At 31.2% G+C, this 25,290-nt stretch overlaps 1 protein-coding gene across 1 annotated transcript; it reads right to left on the reverse strand.

Moving 5' to 3' along the window:
• Positions 1-346: 346 nt before the first annotated feature.
• LOC126749872 (egl nine homolog 1-like) lies at positions 347-25,267 on the reverse strand. Its single transcript, XM_050459490.1, has 2 exons — positions 24,815-25,267; positions 347-640 (listed from the first exon to the last, which is right to left on the reverse strand). Exons 1-2 carry the CDS (start codon positions 25,244-25,246, stop codon positions 362-364), a joined length of 711 nt encoding a protein of 236 aa, XP_050315447.1. The 5' UTR covers positions 25,247-25,267; the 3' UTR covers positions 347-361.
• Between the last annotated feature and the right edge of the window lie 23 nt (positions 25,268-25,290).

Here is a 25,290-nt window from a genome sequence, read left to right on the forward strand (position 1 = left end):
CACATCTCGTGAGAGTAGCCTTCTTCCAAAAATGAAAAAAAATTATAACTCAACAAACAACCAATATATAGGCTTGTAACCATTATTAATATTGTTGAACTTAAGTGAGACACCCTGGATATATGGTTTATTTAAAAGAAAGAATACTGCTCCGTTTTTTATTGTTACTAGATTACAACGATCCACAACGTTGTGGATCGTTGTAATCTAGGACAATGCTGTATAAACGTCGAGGTGACTACGACTCGAGCGCAACATTAGGAGTGTCATCTAAACACCAAAAATGTAACAGCCAGGACATAAAAATATCTTTTATTAAAGGCCACCACTGGTGATATATTATTAGGTCAATTAGCTCTTTCTACCAAGCTACCAACCCCCAAAAAGAATAAGTAATGGTATGTGTAATATGCAATGTCGATTTTAAAATAACACTAGTGGCGCAGAAGAAAACTAAAATAAAAGTGCCACTTACTATAGGAAAGCCTTCAGGAAATATCCTCAGTAAACCTCCAGATCGTTCCACATTCCAATCCATATTGAGATAGTAAATAGCTGTAATGCACCGTCCATCCCTATTTGGATTATCGACGTGTTTCACGTAATGAGTGCCAGACCCGGGATAACAAGCCACCATTGCCTAGAAAAAATAAACCTAACTTTTAATTTGATTTTATTAATTGCTACTACAAAAGCTTCAAAACATTAAAGTGTTTATTTAAATAAACTCAAAGACTAATTAATAAGAAATAGCTTTTAACACTATTATTAAAACAATAAGAACATTTGAAAAGTGATTTTCAAAAGCAATTATTATGAATCCAGAGCCATTCTCTGATACACAATTTAAACTTTTATATCAGTGCTTTATTCGTTTTGCGAAAAATTTTTTGAAGAATACTTAGAACCTTTACGAGTTAATCAAATAATAAATCTTTATTTTCAACACTACGGCTGTCCAGCGCACTCCACTATTCGAGTAGCAGAATGGTTGAATAGAACTTTTCCGAATCAATGGATTGGAAGATATGGCCGCCAAGGTCACCTGATTTAACCATTTCTGATTCCTTTTTATGTGGCCGGCTCAAGCAAATTGTTTATTACGAGCCATTACCAAATGACAGGGAATTACTAAAACAAAGAATTGGAGATGCCTGTAATTCAATTTCCATTGAAGAAATTTGAAATTTTTTTAAAATGTTTAGGAAAGATACTGAAAAATTTTGAAAAACGATAATGGAGTAGAGTAGCTACATTAAATAAATTTCAAATAAGTAAATAAAATAAATTTTCTTGTTAAATTAGACGTACTATGTACATTTTATTCCAAACATATTTTTAAGGATGGTTTGTAACTCTAAGATCAGTGATTTAACTATTAGATAAATTAATTAGTTAGTTTTTCTCTAATAATTAAATATGAATAAAAAAAATAATTGGTATACAAAACGTAAAAATCAAAGTAGGTCTATAGTTATGAAATTCGGTATTTGGGCATAATTTTGTATTCTAAACAACTTTTTCTTATAAACTTTTTTTTATATCATGCCTAGAAATACTACTTTACCTACTCATATTTTTAAAATGCTCGTATCAAGGCATGCTTGATTATAAAAATATGCCAAATTTTGTTTTTTAATCAAGCAGAGCTGGATGACAAACGGTCAAATTTCAACTACAAAATTTTTTGTCATTTTTACATATAAATTCGCTCATCCTGGGACACACTGTTTATGCATATTTTTTATTAGCATTTCAGTTTTTGAGAAAATGTGAAAATTATTATATGGAATCTCCTGTATATTTCTACAAAAATCAAAATAATTCACAAATTTTAAATGTGGCAAAATTATTAATATCGCTATAACTTTGTTACTTTTAGATTTAGGCTATTAGTTTAAGTACAGGATGGCCAAATAAGAATGTAAAGTGCTGTATTTTGGAAACTATTCGTCGTAGAGACTTGCGGTAAAAAATTTAAACTAAAGTGGCCAAAGGAATACCGTCGAAAATATTTTTACATTTTCAAGATGGTCGCCAGGGGGCGTAACCGCCATCTTGAAACTTTTTAAGTGATTTTTCACTGAAATCTACCCAGTAAATGTTACGAAAAAATATATGCTTTTTAAAGCTCAGCTCTACTCAAGTAATTTTTGTTTAACACTTTGTGACGTATCTACTAAAATAAAATGATAGCTAAATAGGCCAGTGAAAACCGTATCTCTTTATCTTATTTGTAGCCTCAAATTTCGAAGAAAAAATATTTAGTTACCATATAATTTTAATAAGACGCTATTACACCGATATTTATTGTTATTTATTTGTCTTTTTAAGGTTCAATGATAAAATGTCTTAATTTAATAATTTTAAAATAATTAAAATATTTTTTGTTCAAAAAATTAAAAAAAAAAAACGCGTAGGGGCATAATAATCAATGCTATAAAATGCAAGTGCAAGGTAGGCAGAATATTGAAGAGGCTATGGAGGAAAAAACAAATGCCTAAAATCAACTTGTTAACAAATATTAAAATTAGGCAGTCCAATTTGTGTTCGTTGCACACATAAGTAGAGCGTTAAAACTATTAAAATGCCTTTTTCAAATAATGAAGCTGTCGATATGATTGCGGTATATTTTGAATGTCTTCAAAATGCGGAATTGGCTCAAAGGGTATACAGAGCTAGATATCCAAATCAGTGTTCACGCGATGCGAGATTTTTTCCGCGTTTAGTGCGATATTTGCGTAATACTGGCAGCTTTTGACCTCAGCTACGAAGGCACTCGGCTAGAACAAGGGAAGACAATATTATTGTCATAGCATGCGTGGAATTCAATCCCCACGTTAGTACGAGAGCAATGTCTCACGCGTTGGGTATTTCACGTACTACTATTCTAAACATTTTAAAGGATCACAGGTACATTTTTATGTCAGAACAAATACTACTTTACATATTTCGCAATGTGTTTTTTTCAAATTTTTAGACTGCGCCCATATCATATGCTTTTACATCAAGCCTTGAATCACGGAGACTTTGACCGACGGTTAGATTATTGTCATTGGATTATTGTTATTGTCGTTGGGCAGCATTAGGGAAAATAGAGAATTTTTATCCGAAATTCTTTGGGCAGATGAGGCCACTTTTAGGAGTGATGGAACATTAATTTGCATAATATGCATTATGACAACAATCCTCGCTGGTTGCGGGAGGTCCCAACATCAAGGCCATTGGAGTCTCAACGTGTGGTATCGCATTCTGGTCGAAACTATTATAGGTCCCTATTTCTTTGATCAACCACTAAAAGGTGCTGTATTTCTTGATTTTCTGGTGAACCAATTGCCTCTTTTATTAGAAGATATACCCCTGCAATTACGACAAAATATGTTTTTGCAACTAGACGGTTGCCCAGCACATTTCTCAAGAAATATGCGAGAACATGTAGATTTAAGATTTCAACAGAGGTAGATTGGGCGAGGAAGTCTATTTCCTTGGCCACCCCGATCCCCAGACCTCACTTGTTTGGACTTCTACCTATAGGGTCGGTTGAAAGATATTGTTAACCAAATTCAACCAACAACTAGAGACGACATGAAAATACGAATACAAGAAGCTACACCGCCTGTCAAGAGCAGAAATTAAAGCTGCTGTAATGTCCACGCATAGGCGGCTCCAACAATGTATTAAATTTGATGGAAGACAGTTCGAGCATTTAAGGAGGCATTAGTTTTATTTTAAAATCATTGAACAAAGAATATTTAAAAATTATTAAATTAAGACATTTTATCATTGAACCTTGCAAAAAGACAAATAAATAACAATAAATATCGGTGTAATAGCGTCTTATTAAAATTATATAACTAAATATTCTTTTTTCGATATTTCAGGCTACGAATAAGATATTGAGATACGGTTTTCACTGGCCTACTTAGCTATCATTTTTCTGAAAAAAAGTCATATTATTGCATACATTTTTTTAGACAATTTTGCAATTTTCTGTTATTAGATCAAAAAACGCGCTCTAATTACTAAGAACTAGACATATCACAGATAAGACGGATTTGATGGAGCAATAAATGTTTTTTTCAACTAGACCAAGTTTCTTAAAATCCGTTCAGTCGTTTAGGAGTTACAGTTGTTTATTTAAAAAAACATTGAATTACCCCCACCGCCTTTATTTTAATTTTCGTCACAAAGTGTTAATATTTTTTCGTAACATTTACTGGGTAGATTTCAGTGAAAAATCACTTAAAAAGTTTAATATGGCGGTTACGCCCCCTGGCGACCATGTTGGAAATCTGAAAATATTTTCCACGGTATTCTTTTAGCCACTTTAGTCATAAAATTTTCGAAGTTTAAGTCTCTACGACGAATAGTTTCCAAAATACAGCACTTTGCATTCTTATCTGGCCACCCTGCACATTTTTTTGATTAGGAAAATTATTTTCTTTTGATTTATCTAAAAATATATAAGAGATTCCATTTAACAAAAGTACATTTCTCACATTTTCTCAAAAAATCGACGTTTAAGACTTGAAACGGTTTTGTAGGTTTGAAGATACGCCGGACAAATATAACGACAAATTATATTTCGCAAAGAATTTGATTCTTCTAATAAAACTCGTGTCTCTTGGGATCTCAGCAATATAATAACTATTTAGGCCGCAGGTCAAATTCAGTTCCTGACCTAATCACAGATAATGGAATAGATAATACTGGTGGTAAGAAAATAGCAAATAAATTTAATGGCTTTTTTTTTGACTCGCTGACAAAGTTTATAGATAATTTTGGTGCATATGCAACCATAAAAATGCCCGACAGTAGTCTCGCTCGCTCTAAGTATATTCTTCTTTACTATGACCGAAAGCGAAATAGTTAAGCTTATAAAATCGGTCTTATGCAAAAGCTTAAGTGTAGCAGATCATGTTCCTTGTAATTTGTTATGCATATTCTTCCTCCATTGAGCAATCTCATTGATTTATCTTTTCAATATGGATATTTTCAAAAAGCAATTATTGTACCTATGCACAAAAATGGAAATACAAGTTTCGGTGATAATTATAGGCCTATAAAAAATACTTTATTTCTCGCATAAGTCGATTTAAACATTTTGTTATGCTATCAGTTTGGTTTTAGAGCTGAACTGCAGATGCAATCATCTTCAATTTTCGTTTAAAATTGATAACTGCCGGTATTTTTTTGATCTTACTAAAACTTTGATAGTGTAAGAGGATCTGCCTATAGCTTGAATCATATTTGTCACATCGAATTGTATCACCTTATTTTCTGATGATATATCGGCAATTGTCTGGGTCAAAATCTATCTTTGTCAAGCTAGCAAATGCATAGCTGATCTTTCTTACCGGTGATAACAAAATGGTCTTTATCTTATCAGTCTAAAAGCCACTTTTATCCTTCCAACACCTGTACAAGTTGTCCAAGATAGAACCTAATTAATCAAGTAGGATTTAAATACCATAATTCAACAAGACTCTAAATTTACAAGAATCTAAATTTGTGAGAATTTGTCCTAGAACGATTAGGTGGACTTCGTATATGGCAAATTAGCTTGTAGTAATGGGGGAGGAGGACACAGCGGGTAGGCTTAAAAGTCCTTTTTCGCCAACTCCCGAAATTTCGTCATTACCGCTGATCACCCTCCCTAGTCTCCCCAAACAGACGACCAGTCCTCGTAATGAAGGAACGCAGGCCTTCCCAGTTAAGGTCATTTGGTTTCTCTTGTGGCAGGAAGGAGGAACCCATGGTTTATTTCCTTTATCCTACTCCATCGTTGGCATTCTCCTATAAAATAATATGCCGTTTCCTACGCCAAGTTACAACTAGCGCACAGCGGACTGACCAGCACACCTAAGATAAGCAGATGTCGGTTGAATCTACAGTGACCTGTTATGACTCCGGTCAGATCTGCTATAATCCCTCTGTGAGAGGACAGCAGCCATGCTATCCTAGCTTTAGTTGAATTTAATAGCGGCTCTTTGATCTGCCGGCAGCCACTGTTTATACTCCAATTTTCAATAGTCTTTTCCCATGCCCAGTTGTCCAGGATCGAACACCTCGAGATCCATCCACCAGACCACCGAGCCACAAATTACTTTAGGTCTCATCACAGGAGTAGGTAGCTAGTGTAGGATATTGGGCTTCATACGCCACTTCCTATTACCTACCCTTTGAGCTTCCTACCGACTACTCTTTGAAAGTGCGACAAAATGACAATTTCTTTGTGGACTACGTTATACTAAGTGACGTATTTACTACACGTTAGCTTGCTGTCCAGCCTAAGTATTTGCCTAAGACGACTAAGTACTTGCCCTTTTGCTTGACTTGCACGAGATAATTTAGTGTATCTTCTTTAGTGCTTTCGCCTACCTTTAAAGAGCCTATTTGACGTCTTCTATCCGAGTCAAGAAGTTTGACCAGGCTGGGGGAATCAGACATTGTTTCGAGTACACTACAGAATATTTGCCAGCTAGCTCTTTTGTTTCTTCTCACTTCGTCCTTAACGCGATTTTTCACCTCTATACTCATCCAAACCCTCTTGGTATCCTTTCCGAAATAAGCTCGTAGTAACTATGCAATTTTTCAGCTTGTAGATTTTTTAGATACTTGCACACTTACTAACACACCGCGGGTGAACTAGAACGGGAACCCCAGGGTCGCAGCTGCGGGTCTGATTCACCCTCTGCCCCCGCGCCTATTGCACCACGGCAATTATTCGGGTCATTTATCTTTCTAAATATGAAATTTGGAACTGTACTGTTACTGTGCATAATAATATTAAAAAAAAAATGAATTTTAAAATATTTCTTTATCTTTGTTGGCATCCGAGAAAAATCGAATTTTATGTATTGTTATGAAAGACAGCACAAATTAATGCCAAATTAGTAATATACCATTATTCAGTAGACGCATTCTAAGTATTTTCATCACTTATTGGCGATTTGCAGCCTGCGCTTCACTTTTTAGAAACCGACCGTCATTTCATCGGATTAATGATAAGATTTTGGCATTAACTTTAAAACGGCATTAGCATCTACTCTCTATTATTAAGACATTCATTGTATTATTAAGACTCTATATTAATAAGACATTAGTGGCTTCGTCTGAAAGTAACAGTCTGAAATTATTTGTTCCTTATCAAGCAAATTCTTCATGGCTTTGCAAAATTCTCACCTACGATCAGGATCGTCCTCTAGCAGCTCCTGCACCTGCTTCATTTTAAAAGATCTTTTTCCTGCTGACTTTTAGAGATTTATAAAACTATTTTGTGACATACATCGTACTCCCGAGCTACTTGCCTTGCCGGAATAATAGGTATAATATCTAGATTTGTATCCTCGCTCGATGGTTCTGTCTATGAGTTCTAATTGCTCCTCAATTTTACTCACGGTACTTTGACTCAGTGGAAGCAAATTAGGATGAGTTTCTCGGAATAGCGCCACAACTTTATTTTGAGTTCTCATCCGGTTTACACACCCTAATCATCATTAGTATTTCGATTTTTAAACCTTCTGTTAAGTACGGCATTTAACGAGCTAAATATTATTTTACGAGCTAAATAAATACTAATTAATAAATACTGGGTACTTACTGTACCAAAGAACACTTTTCTAATACTAATTCAACAATTTTTAACACCTTCCCATTCTTTAATTTGATTTATTTCACAAAAACCTGTTTGTACGTTTTTTTATTAAACAAAAAATTGAACTTTTGTTTTTAATTTTCATACCTCTATACAAGATTTTTTTAAATTTACTTAAGAATTAATTTGTTTCAAAGAGACGTACACCGTCAATTTCCGTTTTGACTGACTTTCCATTAAGGTGCCACAAGTGGCATCATCCCATTTAAAAAAAGTAAGGAGGCTTCGGTTTTACCTTTTCGGAGAAGTTAAAATTTTTTTAATGATATTTAAAGACGATAAAAAATCTTAGTAGACTTGCTTTAGCGTTTTTCTGACACTTTTTTTTCCAACAGCGCTAGCGAATGTATTTCACTTAGGGTCCCCATACAGTATGGGGATATAAATATATAAATATATAATATATAAATATAAATATATATATATATATATATATATATATATATATATTAATATCACTCATTTATCGTGGAAGGCTCTAAATGAGTAATATTAATATATATACAGCCTACTGCTAAACCATCTTGAAAGTTCTAAAGGTCTTTCAACAGGTCATTAAAGGACTATGCTAGCTGATCATCCGTTCTACTTACTGACGTAAGTGTGTAAATTTAAATTATAATTTCTTTTAATTTTAATGTTTGTTCTTTTTCTTTACATTTTTTACTTTTTTTTTTAACATAACTATGTATATATGTATTAAATTAAGAGTTATGAGCATTAGTAAAAGTTGTAAAAACAGATACCAAATATTTATTTTTCAGTGTTAAAGAGGCAAATTAACTAGCAAAGACGCAGAACAAATTTTGCTGAAACGAATTAATAAACATTTTCATTATAATAAATGCCTACTTTACTTCGTCTTTTGCTTCACTTCGTCATATTATTAAAGCGATAATTTTGATGGATATCCATTGTGTCAAAGAAACAGATTTTCAAAATTAATTGCACTTAAATTTTTAATATACCGGGTGACCCCATAAGACTGTTCCTCGGCCATATCTCGAGAATTGTTCGTCGTATGGCTTAGGGGTAAAAAAAATTATTAGGTAAATCGGTCATAAAGAATCACACTACTAACAACTTAACTACTAACATTTACTAGAAACATTCTCAGAAAATCTGGTTATGTCAAAATTCTATTAAAATTCATTAATTGTATCTTAAATAAATTACTCTAAACACCAGGTTTCAATTAAATCACACCAATGACAAAAAATTTGATTTGTATCTCTGGGGAAGGATTAAGGATATAGTCTTTGCAACAAGGCCAACTTTCCGCGAGGATATAATTGTAAGAATTAGAAATGCCATCTGGAACATCCCAAGAGCTATAAGTGAGACTACTTCAACTCATTAGCAGTTTTCAGATGTGCATCCGAAATAATGGAGGCCATTTTGAATACCTGGGTCGCCATTAGATATTTTTTTTCCTTTCATGGGCTTCATTAAAAAAGGGTTCTTCTTAGAGGCGTAGACCATATCATACAAAGAATTCAGTAAACTAACTATAATATACCCTCAAGTATACCTATAATAAATATTAAATTGATTAATACAAGTTTAGGATGTGTTTAGTCCCTTTGGGGCTACATGAATGTTCGGATTATATACATTTTTTACACTCATCATAACCTCTTTAACATCTTAAAAATATTCTCCAGCGATTCTTCATGACCCATTTACCCAATATTTTTTTTACCTTAAGTCATACGACGAACGGTTCCCGAGATATCCTCGGCCATATCTCAGTTTTATTGGGTCACCCGGTACATTGATCTAAGGATAATTGGATTTTTGTACTATAGACTTTTTATTTTATTTAGTTTCAAAATTTTAGTTTTGTAAAGAATAACATTTTTAGATTATATAATTTACCAAAAAATTTTGATCTGACCACTGGTTGATGAAGATCATGATTTCAAGAGTTTTCATTAATTAATTTTAAAATGGATTTTAAACATATAAAAACAAAACTAATTACAATTTAATGAATTTTCTTATTTCATATTTTTTGTGCTATATTTCAATAAATAATTTATTAGTTATGTTATATGTTATATATAATGTTATAGTTAATACTATCGGTAAAAAATAGAATACAATTCCAAAAATTTATATTCAAATGAAAAAAAAAATTAGTTTTTTTTTTTTATTTGAGTATAAATTCATATTTTAACAACATCTATAACATATCTACAAACTGAAATAAACATAAACACAAAAAATCGACATAAAAGGTTATAAATTACGACCTGTACAGCTCCAAACCAGTACACCTACAAATTTTCCCCTGAATGTATAATAGAAATTTTTAAAAGTGGAATATTATATGGAATATTCATTGAGTCATTGTAAAAAGTCATTTTTTTATAGGGCAGATTAATATATATAAATAGTTTCTTTAAAAAAAAATGCAATTTTTTCTTAATAAAGTTTTTACCCAACAGTGGAGGTTGGATTTTTTATCATCACTTCTTCATCATTCAGATTTTTCATCATAAACTTACAGACTGAAAAACAAAAAGCTACAAAATCCATACAAACTTTAGTAGAAATGCTTATAATATATTTTCAATAAGTTACCCGAACCCATAACTTATATATACAGGGTGACAATTTATAAACGTATGTGGGAAACATTAATTAAAAGACGACAACTAAAATATACTCCCTGTGCTAAAATTTCCTGGGGTCGATCGATCTATTGCCGGCGCTGGAGGAAGAAAAACCACCAGCAGCAGTGCGAGAATAAGTACAGATGAAAGACGATTTTAAGTTCAGACGCTCGCATCAATTAAAGACGGTTATTCTAAGATGATTAACGACGTTTAGTTATAGATTATAGTAGAATCCCTATACTTATATGTATTAAGAATTTGAAAGTAGGCTTTATTATTATCTTCAAATAACGGAAATCATTTTCAACATTAAAATAACTCATAATCAAAATTTGTTCAAAATAGTGTTTTTATTTATTGTTCTACCTGATCAACAAAGAAGCATTTTCTGAAATGTGGCCGTCTATGGTATTATTGGAAAGCATTTTATAAGAGCTTCAAGGTTATGTATAACTTGCCCCCCTTTCCATTTAAGATTTTAGGGGTGCACTCAGTCTGTCCACAGGGTTACAGATAAGCGTGAGATAATATGCTTGTTTTTTATCCCCATTCGTTTAATAGAAACCGTTTTCAGCGTTTTTTTAATTCAGTTTTTCGTTCCTAATATATGTGACCATTTCAAGTTTTTAAATTGTCACCCTGTATAAGATGCAGCATGCAAACCCGTTATGTAAGTAATTAAAAAATAATTATTGCTGAATCTTATAATCTAAAATTCCGCCGAACTAAACTTACTTTTCAATTAGTTAAACATACCTCTCAAAACTCAAGTATTCTATTTACTGGTTTTGAAAATATCTTAAGTTCATATCTTCCGTTGGAAAATACAAGTCTTTACAAAAGCGTATTTTGTATCAATGTTTTACCTGTTTTAAACTAAACTGTTTCTTGACACGCTATGTACTTCCCCTATAAACTTTGGTTAATGATAGAGATATACAATTATGTTTTTTGCATCAGTGGCGGCTTGCGGATTTTTAAGTAAGTAAATGGTAATATGAAATAATATGATGAAAAAGGGGTGGCATAGGTGAAGGTAGAGGCTGAAAAAACTGAACATTAAAATTTTTGACGAAGTTATTAAAAAAATAATTTGGAGCATTCTCTTTAAAATTATGGCTTTGGACCGAATGTAAAAAAATAAAGTATTTAAAAAACAAAAACTTTTTCAAAATGTTTATTCGACTTCGTTTGTTTCTATTTAGTTTTGTTTAGTGTTAAAAGGCTAAAATGAATCTTGGCAACAAAGAACCACATCTATTAATTATCTATTAATTATAAGCTGAAATTCAACCAGTTCTTATTATATTTTTAGGTGAACTAATTTTTTCCATTTCTTTTTCTCGACGCATATATTTCTTTCCGAAAACACCATACTACACATACATACATCCTATCTCTATATTTAATAACCTAAATGCTTAGGATTCCTTATAATAACCTACAAATATTAAGACCTCAGCTTTTTCAATCAAACTTATAAGTTCTATTTTACGTTGGTTAATCTGAAAAAATACATGTTTTTAAAAATGCAGTGTGGTTCTTAGAAAGACGCCTTAACGAAATTGTTTAAAAAATTTAAACCTAAATTTTGCTTGAAACGAAAAAACAACCTGAAAAAATAATGTAATAAATAAAGAAGGTAACAATTAATTAAAAACTTCATCCAAAGCTATTAGCTATTATACCTAAGTTGATCCAAAGTAGGTTCAACTTAGGCTTTGTGACTTCTGATACACTGGCGGGTACGACGAATCGTGGACTGCTGTACTCGCCACAACAACCCTGGATTGTTCCTTATCACATCACGAAGAATCCTGATTCTCTATTAAAGTTCCTCCCGAGTATCGACAGGAGTTGAGTACACCAAGGTTTTGAGGTAACTCCCTAAATCAAAATCCAATGGCGTCAAATCGGCCAGGCAATGCTTCTACCTATCTCAACATTATTCAGGTGGTTCCTTACAGCAACACTGAAATCCTTTATTAAATCCAGAAGATTGTTCTGAAGGAACTCCAAATAAATTTCTCCATTCAAACACCATTCAGCGAGGTATGTAAATTCACGATAATATTTTTGTTAAACCCTGCTTCATCGGTAAAAAGAATAATGCTAATGAAGTTTGGATTAGTTTGCTGCTTATCTAATAGCGAGTTCCCGAACTGCATTTTATGAGGAAAATCTTCAGAAGTTAGTTCATACACTTTTTGTAGAAGATATGGGTATAACAGCTGCTCTTGAAGTACTTTATGTATTATAAGTGTATTAAGCTGAGCGTCTCATTTTCGAGGGCTTGTTGAAGAAGTATATTTTGTCTTCTAATTGTACCGTATGTACTGCTGTTCTCTGACCAAAAAAGTACTTTTTTTCCATTTCCCAAAACTTCTTAAAATTACAATAAAGTAAGTTGAAGTCGTTGAAATGTCTTATGATTTGGAATAGTGCGATTAGGAAATCTTTCTTCATCCAACCTTTCTACTTACAATACATTGCAAGATGCAAAACTAACCATAAGATGCATATCTGCATACTCAATAAACGTGAATTCAATATTTCGACTTAATTCAAATTAAATTTATCAAGAAATCCAAAAATCAATAAATTATTATCGAAATAAAGGATCAATACATTAACAACGTGAAAGATGGCAAGTTTTGAAAGCTAGGTATTTGTTTATTGTGTACTATAGAAACGTTTGCAAAAATGGTGCGGTTAGAAAAACAAAAAATGCTGATAAAAAGATGTAAACACATTTTCGTTTACATTCTTTTCCAGATTGTTTTTTTTTAAGAACCACACTGCATTTTTAAAAACATGTACTTTTTCGGATTAACAAATTAAAATGGAACTTCTCTGTTGATTGAGTAACTGTCACATCGCTGAAAAAAATCATGGTTCTTTTTAACTAAAATAAAACAGTACTTATTTTTTTTTTTAGTTTAAGGTTCACAGCTATTCATATTTATTACTTCTTCTTCAGCATACAGGTATTAAAAATTTAAGTATTATAATGTACAACCTAGTCCGCCCCTGGTAAAATAAACAAGGTGAATATTTTTTAAGGATTCCATTTTAAGAGGTCCTTAGTAGTGTTGATCATGTAAATATTTATTAAATTATACCAAGTACTTCAAGAGTTATTCAAGAAAAGCCGATTTCTTTTTAGGAAAGTTCCATATTATTTTTTTAGAAAATAAAATCTCAATCTGAGAGATTTACTACATTTTTCGGGACGCTCGATATATCCTCTATATATATAAACATTGCTTTGTATAAAAAATTGGACAATACAGAGGGTCACTTTTAATTGGGATAAATAACTTTTTAGATACTTCTGAAGTAGGCCCTATTATTACTGCCGTCTCTAAATCCCCACATATTATAGTAGTGATACGATACGAGTTATTTCTTATAAAACTATATTATGATTACTTTTAGGTTTTAAAAGCTATATGACCTAAAAGGAGGTTTTCTTATATAAATGACATTTGTTTATTGCATGGCTTCTTGAAAGTGTCCCAAGTGTTGTACTTTTTGAGTCTTTTCATTTTTATTTTGTAATAAATATTTGAATTTGAAATATCAAGGTTTCTTACATATACTTTTGATATTTAGTTTTAGTATTTGCTTTTACTTCTATTGCTCATTTCAATGTTTAGAAGTTGTATTAGGTTTTTATCCATCGAAATAAACGAATTTTTTTCAATTTAATGTTTATTATTCCATAAGAAATGATCGTCGCCTTAAAATGTTATGAAGACAATTTAAAAGGTAAAAATTGATAAGTATTGTAGGATTTACAATTTTTAACACAAAAACCTAAATCTGTTGAAAATAGTAGGACTTAGATATAGGACATTATAGATAAAAAGTATTTAGATTTTGATGTAGAATTCAAAAATGTAATAATATGCAGGGTGTCCTATTTGCCATGTGTGACTATTGCTATTTCCAAAACTATAGGAGATACCAGGGCGGTTAAATTAGAAAAAAATTGTCAATTTTGATGCTTATTCTAAATTCTTTTACAGCGTTGCAAAAAGTTTTTTTGTTCGTGAGTTACAGGGTGATTTATGAAAAATGCCAAATTTTATTTTAATTATTATTTCTAAAACTATTGATTTTAGAAAATTACTTTTAATTACAAAGTTTTATAATTTTTTGTGCTTTACAAAACTTCACCTTTGATTTCTTTTATGACATTTGATATCTTGGCAACGGCTATCAACTTTTTTTTTAAATACGGACTTTTTTTTTAAATAAATAATTGTAAAAGAAATAAAATGCGTAAATGCACATAAGAGATAAAATGCGTCTGCCTCGCTTAAATTACGTATACACCAACCAAAAAAAAATCAATTCCGAAAAAAAAAATATGTCGCTAGAAACATATTTCTAACAAACGTATCAATTGGACTTAACAAACAATAAAACAGAAATATTTAGTTTAACCTAGTTTATCACCACGAGAAAAACATTATTTTAATGCAGAGATAAAAAGATTGATTTGGCATACGTGACAAAAGAAATTCGACCAGATAAGATTAAAAAAAAAATATGATAATCCAAAATAATCGATATCAATGAAGTTTTTTCGCTGAATGAATAAATTTAATAAACATAATGAATAACCGTTACCTGGGAAAAACCATAGTCAATATTAGGATTTTATTTCATTAAAACGATTTTAAGTAAATTAATTATTGTACATATTTTTTAACTTTACTATAAAAATGAAAGAAATCTCTTACTAATGATTTGAAATCATCAGATCTCAAAATAATGCAGGTTCTAATAACTGTATATAAGTCAACGAATCTATTAAAAACGCAAATAAACTCTTGGCTAGCCCCACGTACTAATAATAATAATCAGGACTACGTGACTTACCGCACACGCTGTCGGATCATGTATAACGACTGAGAAAATCTTATGGCTGTATATATATAAGGGCAGCAAAGCAAGTTCAACTTAGAGATTCTATGTGAAATTTGGCTTAAATAAGACTTGTCCTCAAGTTTTACTTTTATGGGTATACACATACACAGGGTGTCCATTTAATATCGCGGTGCTCGATGGCGGTAAACCTTGAAACGGAAGAAATTTTTAATAGGGGGAATATTAATTAAGTTAGAGAGCTACTTTTTAAAATTTGGTTGATACAGGATGTCCCAAAAAAGCGTGGAACCTCCTGTATTATTTTTCCGAAATGGGAGTCCCGTTTGACTTTCTCTTTAACCTTAAAGCAGTTTTACCCTAAAATGTGACGTTGCCTAGTTATAAAGAATTTTTCACAAAAATCAATGTTTCACCTTAATATTAATATTTACCACCAAAGTTTTTTATCTTTTTAAAACATCTATGTAGAGTCCTTGGCTAAGTTCATTTTATCTTTCGAAATTCCAAAATTAATTTTTTTTTATAGGGTGATCAAAATCGTTACTCAAATAATGACATTTTTAATTCAATTTTAGGCTATTTTTTAAATAGTACACCCTCTGTCTAGTAACGCGTTTTGATACAGTACTCTTTAATCTTCAATTTGATACCAACAAGTTTGCCTTTATCTCTAACCGTTTTTTCAAAATTTGTTGTTAAGGGAAAAGTGACACATATTTTTCATAGGCATTACGATGGAAAACAATTAAAAGATATTCTATGGAATCAGAATGTCAAGCGCTTTGTCACTCTGTTCAATTCTATTTCGAACAAGTTTTAGTGAGAAAAAAGTGAATAGTTGTAATAACCTTAATAAAATAAATAGTAGAGACTATCAATAGTGTCTCTACTACTATTGATAGTAGTAGAGACAGGTAATATTAATCCCTGATGCTTAGCTCATTTAAAAATAAGAATTTTTTTCTTACAAGTAAAAAGTTGGCCATAATTCATTTATTCTTTGTTTTGTGACGAATTATAATGGATACTTAACATTCATGTTAAGTAAATTTGTGTCAAAATGAATTACTCTCAGCGAGAATTAGTAAATATGATTTACATTACCGGTGAATGCCTTGGGAACAATTTTTTTTTGGTTCGAGGGTTTATTAGGAAAAATTCGTAATAACTGACATGCTGATGATGAGTGTTGACAAAATTAAAAGAACGATTCGAAGGTACCGGAAGCGTAGAGTACAAAATGCAAACTAGAACGAAAACAGTTTTAAATGAAGAAAACCAATTGGTAATCACCATGTTGGTCGTTGCAACACCTAGTTAAAGTTCTTAAATTTCAACTAAGTAAAAAATATCGAAATCGTTCGTGAAAAAAATGTCGCAAGAAAAACAAATATAATGCCTATAATGCGCAGTTACATCAAGGACTTGCCAAAAATGATGTTGAAAAAAGAATAACTTTTTGTCAATGGGCACACAATCAAGCAAGATTTTTTAATGTGTACCTTTCAAGGATGAATGTACATTCCCCACAAGTGATTTTGTTAACCGACATAACTTTCATTTTTACGACACAGAAAAGCCCCATCGAGATTTAATCTAAAAAAATATAATAAATAATAATTAAAAATAAATAATAAAATTTGATTTGATAATTTGAATCAATAATTTTCAACACAGATGGAGCATCAATGTTTAAGGTGCAATAGTACATAATTGTGTTACTGGTCCATACTTTTTTGAAAATCGTGCAACAGGAGAAGTTTTTTTTTAATTTCTTAAGAGAATTGAATGGTGCACCAGTTCACTTCAGTGCAAATGTCACGGAATATATCATACACTAATTTGGTAATAAATGAATTGGAAGGTTAGGTTAGTTATTAAAAAAGTGTAGAAATCTACTAGGGATGATATGGTGGAGCGTATTTGTGTTTAGCTAATTGTGTCGAGCTAATTTGTGTTTGAAGCAAAACGGTAGACATTTTGAGCAATTTTTGTTATAAAACTTATTTCTAATGTTTCTAATTAATGTTGTTAATGTCTTTGGTGAATATTTGAGGTAATTGAACTTGATGGGAGTGATATTTATTTTTCTTTTGGCATTTGCCTACGGATTATTTCTGTATTTGTAAGTTCGTGTTTGTCTTACACTAAATTTTGGATTTTCTACAACCGACTTGGTAAATGCCAATTTGATTTCATTTAAAACTGTTTCTGTTCTAGTTTGCTTTTTGTACTCTACACTTCCAGTGTGCTCTCATAATTCTTAAGTAAAATTAAACGTTGTAATGCCCATGAAAAAAATATGTAATTTTCCCTTAAGAACAAATTTTGAGAAAACAGAGATAGTGGCAAATTTATTGGTATCAAATTAAAGATAAAAGAATGTTCTATCAAAACAAGTTACTAGATACAGGGTGTTCCATTTAATAAAATAGCGCAAAATTGAATTGAAAATATCATTATTTGAGGAACGATTTTTATCACCCCGTATAAAAAAAAATAAATTTTGGAATTTCGAAAGATAAAATCAACTTAGCCAAGAAGTCTACATACATTTTTTAAAAAAATAAAAAACATCGGTGGTAAATATAATTTAAGTGAAACATTGACTGTCTTAAAAATGTCTTTTAATTGTTAATAACTAGGCAACGTCGCATTTTAGGGTAAAATAATTTGTTAGTTAAAGAGAGAGTCAAATGAGACTCCCATTTCGAAAAAAAATATGTGATTCCATTTAAAAAAAAACAAATTATGTATCATGGTTTTTTGGGACCTGTATTAACCAAACTAATTTTAAACAGTATCTCCTCTAACTTAATCATGCCCCCTAATAAAGATTTATTTCCGTTTCAAGATTTAAAAATCAGATACATTTAAAGATTGTGAAATTATACACGAAATTATGAGAAGAAACAACAGCGTTTTTCATATATAAAAGATATAAAAACAATAGAAAAACATAAAATTTCTTTGATTAAACAACAAACAATTAAAAAAATTTTTTTCTTAACAGCAATTTAGCTCATACTGGTTCAATGTCTTCATGAGAAGTAGTGGAATTTTGTTTTTCATGCTCATTCATAGATTCTAACAATTTTAAATTGTGAGCTTTTAATTTTTAGCTTTTGTAGCGTTAATTTCCGTGTCTTCCTTCAAATTTAGCATAAAAGAATTAATCCTAAGACTGTAGATACCCTTGTGGATCGCAGGCTTCCCTGGCTTCTTTGAAATTCGACACTCACCCGATAAAATTCGGGAATTCTATCTAAACCTGCGGGATTTCCGCGTCGACCAAAAGAAAAAGTATTTCATGAGCGACAAAATAGGTGTTTGGGCTTAAGGAATAATAATTTTTACGATAGGAAAAAATATATTAGGTGAATTGGCAAAAACGCATGGCATATGCATAGCATCCTACAAAGAAACTTATTTTTTTAATTTATATTATTTTTTGTGTTTATTTTGGTTTACATTTAGAAAACTACTTTAATTTTCTTAAAAACCTAGAAAATTACTATATGAGAGGCTAACTACTTCTTTAAGTTATACTAGATACTCCATGCAATAAATCGCAACTTTTAATATAAAATTCATCTCAATGACAGTGGCGCACAATCTCAGATATCGTGTTTATGTAGAGGCAACTGGTTAAAGTAGAAAATTAGTTTTCAACAAAAGTGTTTCTGTCAGGTGGGTACCAAATTTAACAAAATATCTAAAGCAATCTCAACAAGAATTAAAAAAAAGGTATTTACTAATAACTTGAACAAAAAGCCAAGAAATCTAATTTATCCTAAAATTAATAGAGATTTTAAGTATAATTTTTAGTTTAAGTAAAACCATTTGAGTACATAATATTTTTACAAACATATTTAGCTTGTTGGCAGTTATGGCTCAAAAATGTAGATTTAGTACACAAGTTTAATTTTTTATGGTAGAATCACCCAGTGGCGCTCCTGACAGTTCAGGGAGGTAGGGCCAAACCTTGATCTAATTTTATCATGACCGAACGAGTGATCGAAATGATTACATTTTATTATCAAAATTATAACGCAATAAGTTTTCTATTTTTTTTTGTAGATAAAAATATACATTTAAAAAATTCTGAAATTTAAGGAATGAACAAAAACTACGTGGAAATGTCAATACTTCAGGCACAGATGTAAATAGCTCCGCATAGTGAGCTATTTACATCTGTGCTTCAGGTCACAGGCAACATACAGTTTTCCATATTTACAGTAAGGTACACAAATAAGTAATTTTATTGTTTTTAATAACTCAAAAAAAATTTTCTATATTTAAATCGGGCAACGGTCGCCCTAACTCCTTTATTTCTACTTTTTGTTCCAATAATAAAGTGGAAAATGGATTTGCTTTTAAAAAACTAATTTTATTCAATGTTTTTAATATTCATTAAAAATAAAAAACACCAACAAAGCCGAAAACGCCAGCCAAATAAAATAAAAGATCTCTACGGAACCGCGAACGCCCGATGAATAATCAAAACAAACAATATCACGCACGTTTTGCTAGAAAAGATTCTATTGGTTTGGAGCCCGGCCCAAAATTATTTAATTTGCCGTAGCTTTACCACATTGTTTCAAAGACATCTGCTGTGATTATTCGATGTAACACGCATCGATACGGGGCCTGGCGCGACAACTACGTCTTCTATTTCGCATTAGCGAAATTTGCGGAATCTTGCACTGGCTTCAATTTTATAATTGGTATTAAATATTAATACACAGATATTTTTTTGGACTGAAGTAAAATTTAAAAAATAATTTTTTTTTTTATTTTCGACGTTTATTAGGTAGAGTCATGGCACTGTGGGTCTACCCCAAAAGCCGCCACTGGAATCACCTAATGATCAGCATCTTATTCTAAAGACTTAATATTGTGGTTATTATTTTAACAATAAATAAACTGTTATTCGCAATGCCAATTCTAGTCTTTCAATGTTCTAAGATTCTGATAGAAATATGATCAACTTAGACCTTATCGCTTGGCACCTGTTGAGGATGCACTTGTTCTTTCTAAGATTTTAGCATTATTAAAAGCCAATATTATTCGACTCTGGTGACCAGCTACTCTCCTTATGAAACTTTTATCATATGGGTGAAAAAGGAAGACGGCTCTGATAGAATGTGCAACGACGTTCGTGAGCTCAATCGAAATAGTATTTCAGGTAAGTATCCATTACCAATAATAAGTGACCAAATTAATCGCCCTAATGGTAATTTTTATTTTTTGACTCTTGACATGCCTTTTTTACCAAATACCTGTCAGTCAGAAAAGTACTAAGAGAATGGCTTTTGTAACTATGCCATTTGGACTTGCCAATGATCCTTCAGTTTATCAAATTGCTATTGATAAAGCTCTTGGAGATTACGAAACAACCTTTGCAGTTATCTATATCGGTGATATACAGGTTCCATCTGCTTGAATTTCTGAAGGGCTATACCGTTCGGAAATTGTTTTACCGGCTTGAAAATATACCGGATTTTCATTTAATTTAAGAAAATTTACATTTCCTAAAATTGAAGTCCAGTACGTAGGGTATTTTTTTTGAGGTGTCGAGATTTGCCCTAATACTGCTAAAATTTCTGCGCTAATTTATTTGCCAATTCCCAAAAATCCTACAATAAAGCTTCGTATTTTCAATAGTTTATACTAAGTTTTTCTAAAATTGCAGTTCTGTAATCCAGCGTTCGATGGCTTAGTTTTTAATAAAACACATTGACCTGAATTTAAAATAGTTAAATAGTTAATTGCAAAACCACCGGCTTTGGACCGACAGACCAGCTATGCTAAAATTCACTCATTGCAATTAAACGGTTTAACATATTAATTTTTAGACGATTATAATACGAATACTTCTTTATAGATATAAAACAAAAAGCCAGTAAAAATATAAGTAAGTATTTAGTACGAATAAAGGAAAAAGAAAATCTTTAATTGTAGGTGATTTTGTTGAATTATATTGTATGTTTAGGAGACCATATAGGGTCAAAACAGTGTTAGCTTATTTTAGATATAAACTAGAATAAGTAGTGGGAACGCAGGCATATGTAACTTTTTTGTCATCAAGAATAGCTTCGGTTATCTGGTACCTACGAGAAAACGAGAATGCTGCTGCAGTACGTTAATAGCAAAGTAAAGTATGATTCTTGAGTTAAATGCAAAAATTGCAATACCATATGATCCTATTTCTACCAAAGGCATTGATAGGGTTTTTAAATACTTGTCTAAGAACGGTCTATCAAAATTCGGTCAACTTATGAAATCTTTTAGGAAACCCAAAAGATAAAATTGAAATTTAAGACATATTAGACATACATTTACATTTTAGACACGTAGGACACACCAAAAGAAAAGAGAGAAAGAATTAATGTCAGATTTAAAGAACATGTATCATAGATCAAATATGGATACTGTGCAGAAATATGCAAGTTAATAAGTCAAACCAATTCATAACAATAGAAAATTAGATGCATACAAAAGTTCACCAATAATCAAAAATAAAAAAAAATTGTTAACAGTAATAAAGGCCCAATCCCTTATAGTCAATTACGTTTTTGACTTTATTAGTTACATCTTTAGTATATAAAGCCACTTGTTAGTGGTTTTAGTTTAGTTTTAATCTTCTCTCAAAGATGCTAATGTAGTTAGCAAAACATGTGTCGAGAATAAAATAAAGAGTTGTGTTTAGTGGTAAAACTGTCTCGTAATTTGAGTGTCACACCAAAGATTTCAACCATAAGACTATAGACATCGTTGCAAACTCAACTGTGAAAGAAGTGTTAAAAATGAATTTTTAAAAATTGAATCTGCAGCGGAAAATAATAGGCGTAAAAATCAATGAGAGTAAAATCAACTATGACCACAGTAAGATAGGCTCTTGACATCATATCTCATGACGAGGGCAAAAGAATTTGTGCCTAGTGAAAAGATTATAAAAAAAAATTCAAACTGCTTCAGAAGCAAAATTATAATTTGAATAAAAAAAGTGTTTCGGCAAAAATGCTTAGTTTTATAGATAAAATGACATATTTGGAGGTTTTTTTTAAATTTTTTTTTTAATGAGTTATGGCATTTTCAGTTTTTCGCTAAAGGTACTTATTTCAGGAAAAAAAAATTAAAACAAAGCTTCATTATTTCTCTTTCAAATGCCATATAAACGAAATTTTTGTGAACTATACAGGGCCAGCTAATTAACTTTTCTCATCCGACCCAAAAACCATATTTTATTTATTAACTTTCTAGTGGCGCCACCTGGACGATTTATCTTTCAGGGAATTAAATACTATAATAAACCAAATATTTACGTATAATTAACATTTGCGGCGTCCCTATACACTATTGGAAAATGAAACATCATCTGTAAGATTCCAAATTTTGTTTTACATTACATACTAAAATTTCAGAATTCCAGGTACATTAGAAGTACCAAAAAAAATGCATTTTTCTCAAACAAGTCAATTTTCTCCGATTTTTTCGTTAAACGTCACCACAAGCGTGAAATGATCCAATATGGCCGCCAACAGCAGGTATCTCGGCATGTTATTTTTCGGAAGGGTGTCACAGTTTCGTTAAATTTTCAATGAAACCTACCCGGAACCTATCAATTAAAGGTACCGTCTAATCAGAAAAACTCTGAGCTTTCCGAATATGTGAATATCATTTGGGGAAATCGTATATTGCGGCCAGGAAAATTCAGCAGTGTTTGACGTCTGCGAAAAATGTCGTATTTTCCACACATTTCAAGGCCAACTCGGGTGGCTCAAAAACAAATTGGCACTTTTTATTAATTTAAAATTAATGGCATTTATACACCGTGGATTGCATTGGTCTATTTAATTTAAAATTTGGATTTAGGTGTTTGGTGAGTTTTATGATATGGAAAAATTTAATAGTTATTTGGTTGTTAAGTTATGCAGTTTAGCACTTTTTAAAAATTAAATAATTATATGCACACAGATTTGTTGAGCATATAATTATTTAATTTTTTTAAATTACAGATTTTAGAGTTACGTGACCATCATAACTTTTTTGCTATTTGTCTGATTGGTCGAATTGATTGAAATTTGGTATTTGGGGTTTATTTAGTAGAAATTTTTGTTTTTCTATAAATTTTTAAAATATTCAGTTTTAAGGTCACATGACTATCAAAACTTTCTTCCTATTTGATTAAAATTTGGTATTTGGGGTTTATTTAGGATGCAATTAATAAATTTTGCATGTAATATCAAAAAAAAAGAGAGAGACTCGAGAGACGGTACACTTTAACTTTATCGAACGGAGATCGTTTAACTTTTAGATGCTCCACTCATGATCGTATCACACGTCAAAATACCCTTTTAAATATACCAAAGCATCGCACAGCTATGTTTCGACGTAGCTTTTCATTTCTTGCTTCAAAAGTATGTCACAATTTGTTGCATAATAAACTTCAAATTTGTCAAGTTTTACGAAAAACATAAAAGGGTTTATGCTGAGCAAATATAGTTCTATACCAGGGTTGTGAACTTTTAAATATATTTGGATTAAATTTTGTGAATTTCTCATTATCATAATTATTGTTACTAATTAGGGCTGTTTATACCATGTCATTTATAATATTATGTATTGCTGCATTCTGTATGCTCGGTTAAGCAAACAGCTTTGGCTGCTATTAGCAGAGTTTAATTAAAAGTCATTTATTATTATTATACATAACCCCAAAATAAAACTCTCTTTTATATGAAAAAAGTGAGCAAAATTCTATTGAATTAAATCAAAGAATTATTGATTAAGCCAACCATCCTAAAAAATATTTAACCGATCAAATACGTGCCTTAATTTATAAAAAACTCGACAAACAATCTACAAAAATTTCTTAGAAAAGAGTAAATTAGACATCAAAAATTCAAAAATAAAAAAGAAAGAAATAATTCACATTATTGAGAATAGAATAACCTCTATTATTACACATGGACCAGGGGGCGTCTATGGAACTAACGTCTAGTTCAACGACCTAAATAACAACATTTTCAAGTTAATTACAGCCCAACTAGTAACTGATGACTGGTCTTTTATTAATTGATGAATTTAACTCCTTGAAAATCCATACTAAAATATTATCAAGATTCATGAAGATGAAAAATATCTGGAAATCCAGCCTAGCCAGTTGCTATGCTAATGCAACTGTGGCCACTCTGAACAGCCACTCCAATTAGCTACTCAATGATTCTTACTTGATGGAAGTCCCTCAAGAATGTAAAATATTGGTTAAATCAATAAATTTGAAATCCTACAATGCTACAACCTTAATTTACAAAATCAAATTTTCAACCCTCAACTGGACAACGATCGCCCAGGACAAACCAGTGATAAATCCATCTTGGATTGCCCGGAAACTGATATCTGAAAGCCTTTCATGACATACAACAAAAATTGAGTGTTGCTTGGAGCATTTTAAGTAAAAGTTTTTGGACTATTTTAACTAGATTTTTCTAAATTTTATAATATGATCTATATTTATTAGGTTAGCTTTAATCTGTTCAAGCCTATTTTCTTAGGCAAATTAATGTATTATTTTTTTCTTTTATTCCTTAGTAAAAATAAAATAAATAGAAAATAACTTTTAAAAACTTACTTTCGTCCTTCCAGTTATATTATATTGTCCTAATTTTCCATTGTTTACCATTCTATTTGCCCTAGTAATTAATGCATCCACCCTTCCAATTAAATATCCAATATGTTCACACTCTTTTTCCTTCCCATGCACCCAACAAATTTGATCACTTCTAATTGTTTTTAACTCCTCTTTTCCTTTACCTTTGGTTGACACCAACTGACCATCTCTAAGTGCTCCTTTTTCTTTAATATTTAATACCTCCGCCAAAATTTGGCTGCCTTCCTCATCACCTAAAAATTTATCTAGAACACATACTCCATAAGTAGACAAATCCTCAATAATATTTTGACACATTGACTCAATTTTCTCGTCTTTTATATGGTGGTCAATGGGAGCGATAAGGGTGACTGCAGGGAAGTATTTTGAGTTTTTGGTTTTTGGCTGGACCATGTTAAGACTTATAGGAACTGATGATTGACTCTCACGAGATGTGT

This window comes from Anthonomus grandis, unplaced genomic scaffold (assembly GCF_022605725.1).
Source record: "Anthonomus grandis grandis unplaced genomic scaffold, icAntGran1.3 ctg00000870.1, whole genome shotgun sequence".
Classification (NCBI taxonomy): Eukaryota; Metazoa; Arthropoda; class Insecta; order Coleoptera; family Curculionidae; genus Anthonomus; species Anthonomus grandis.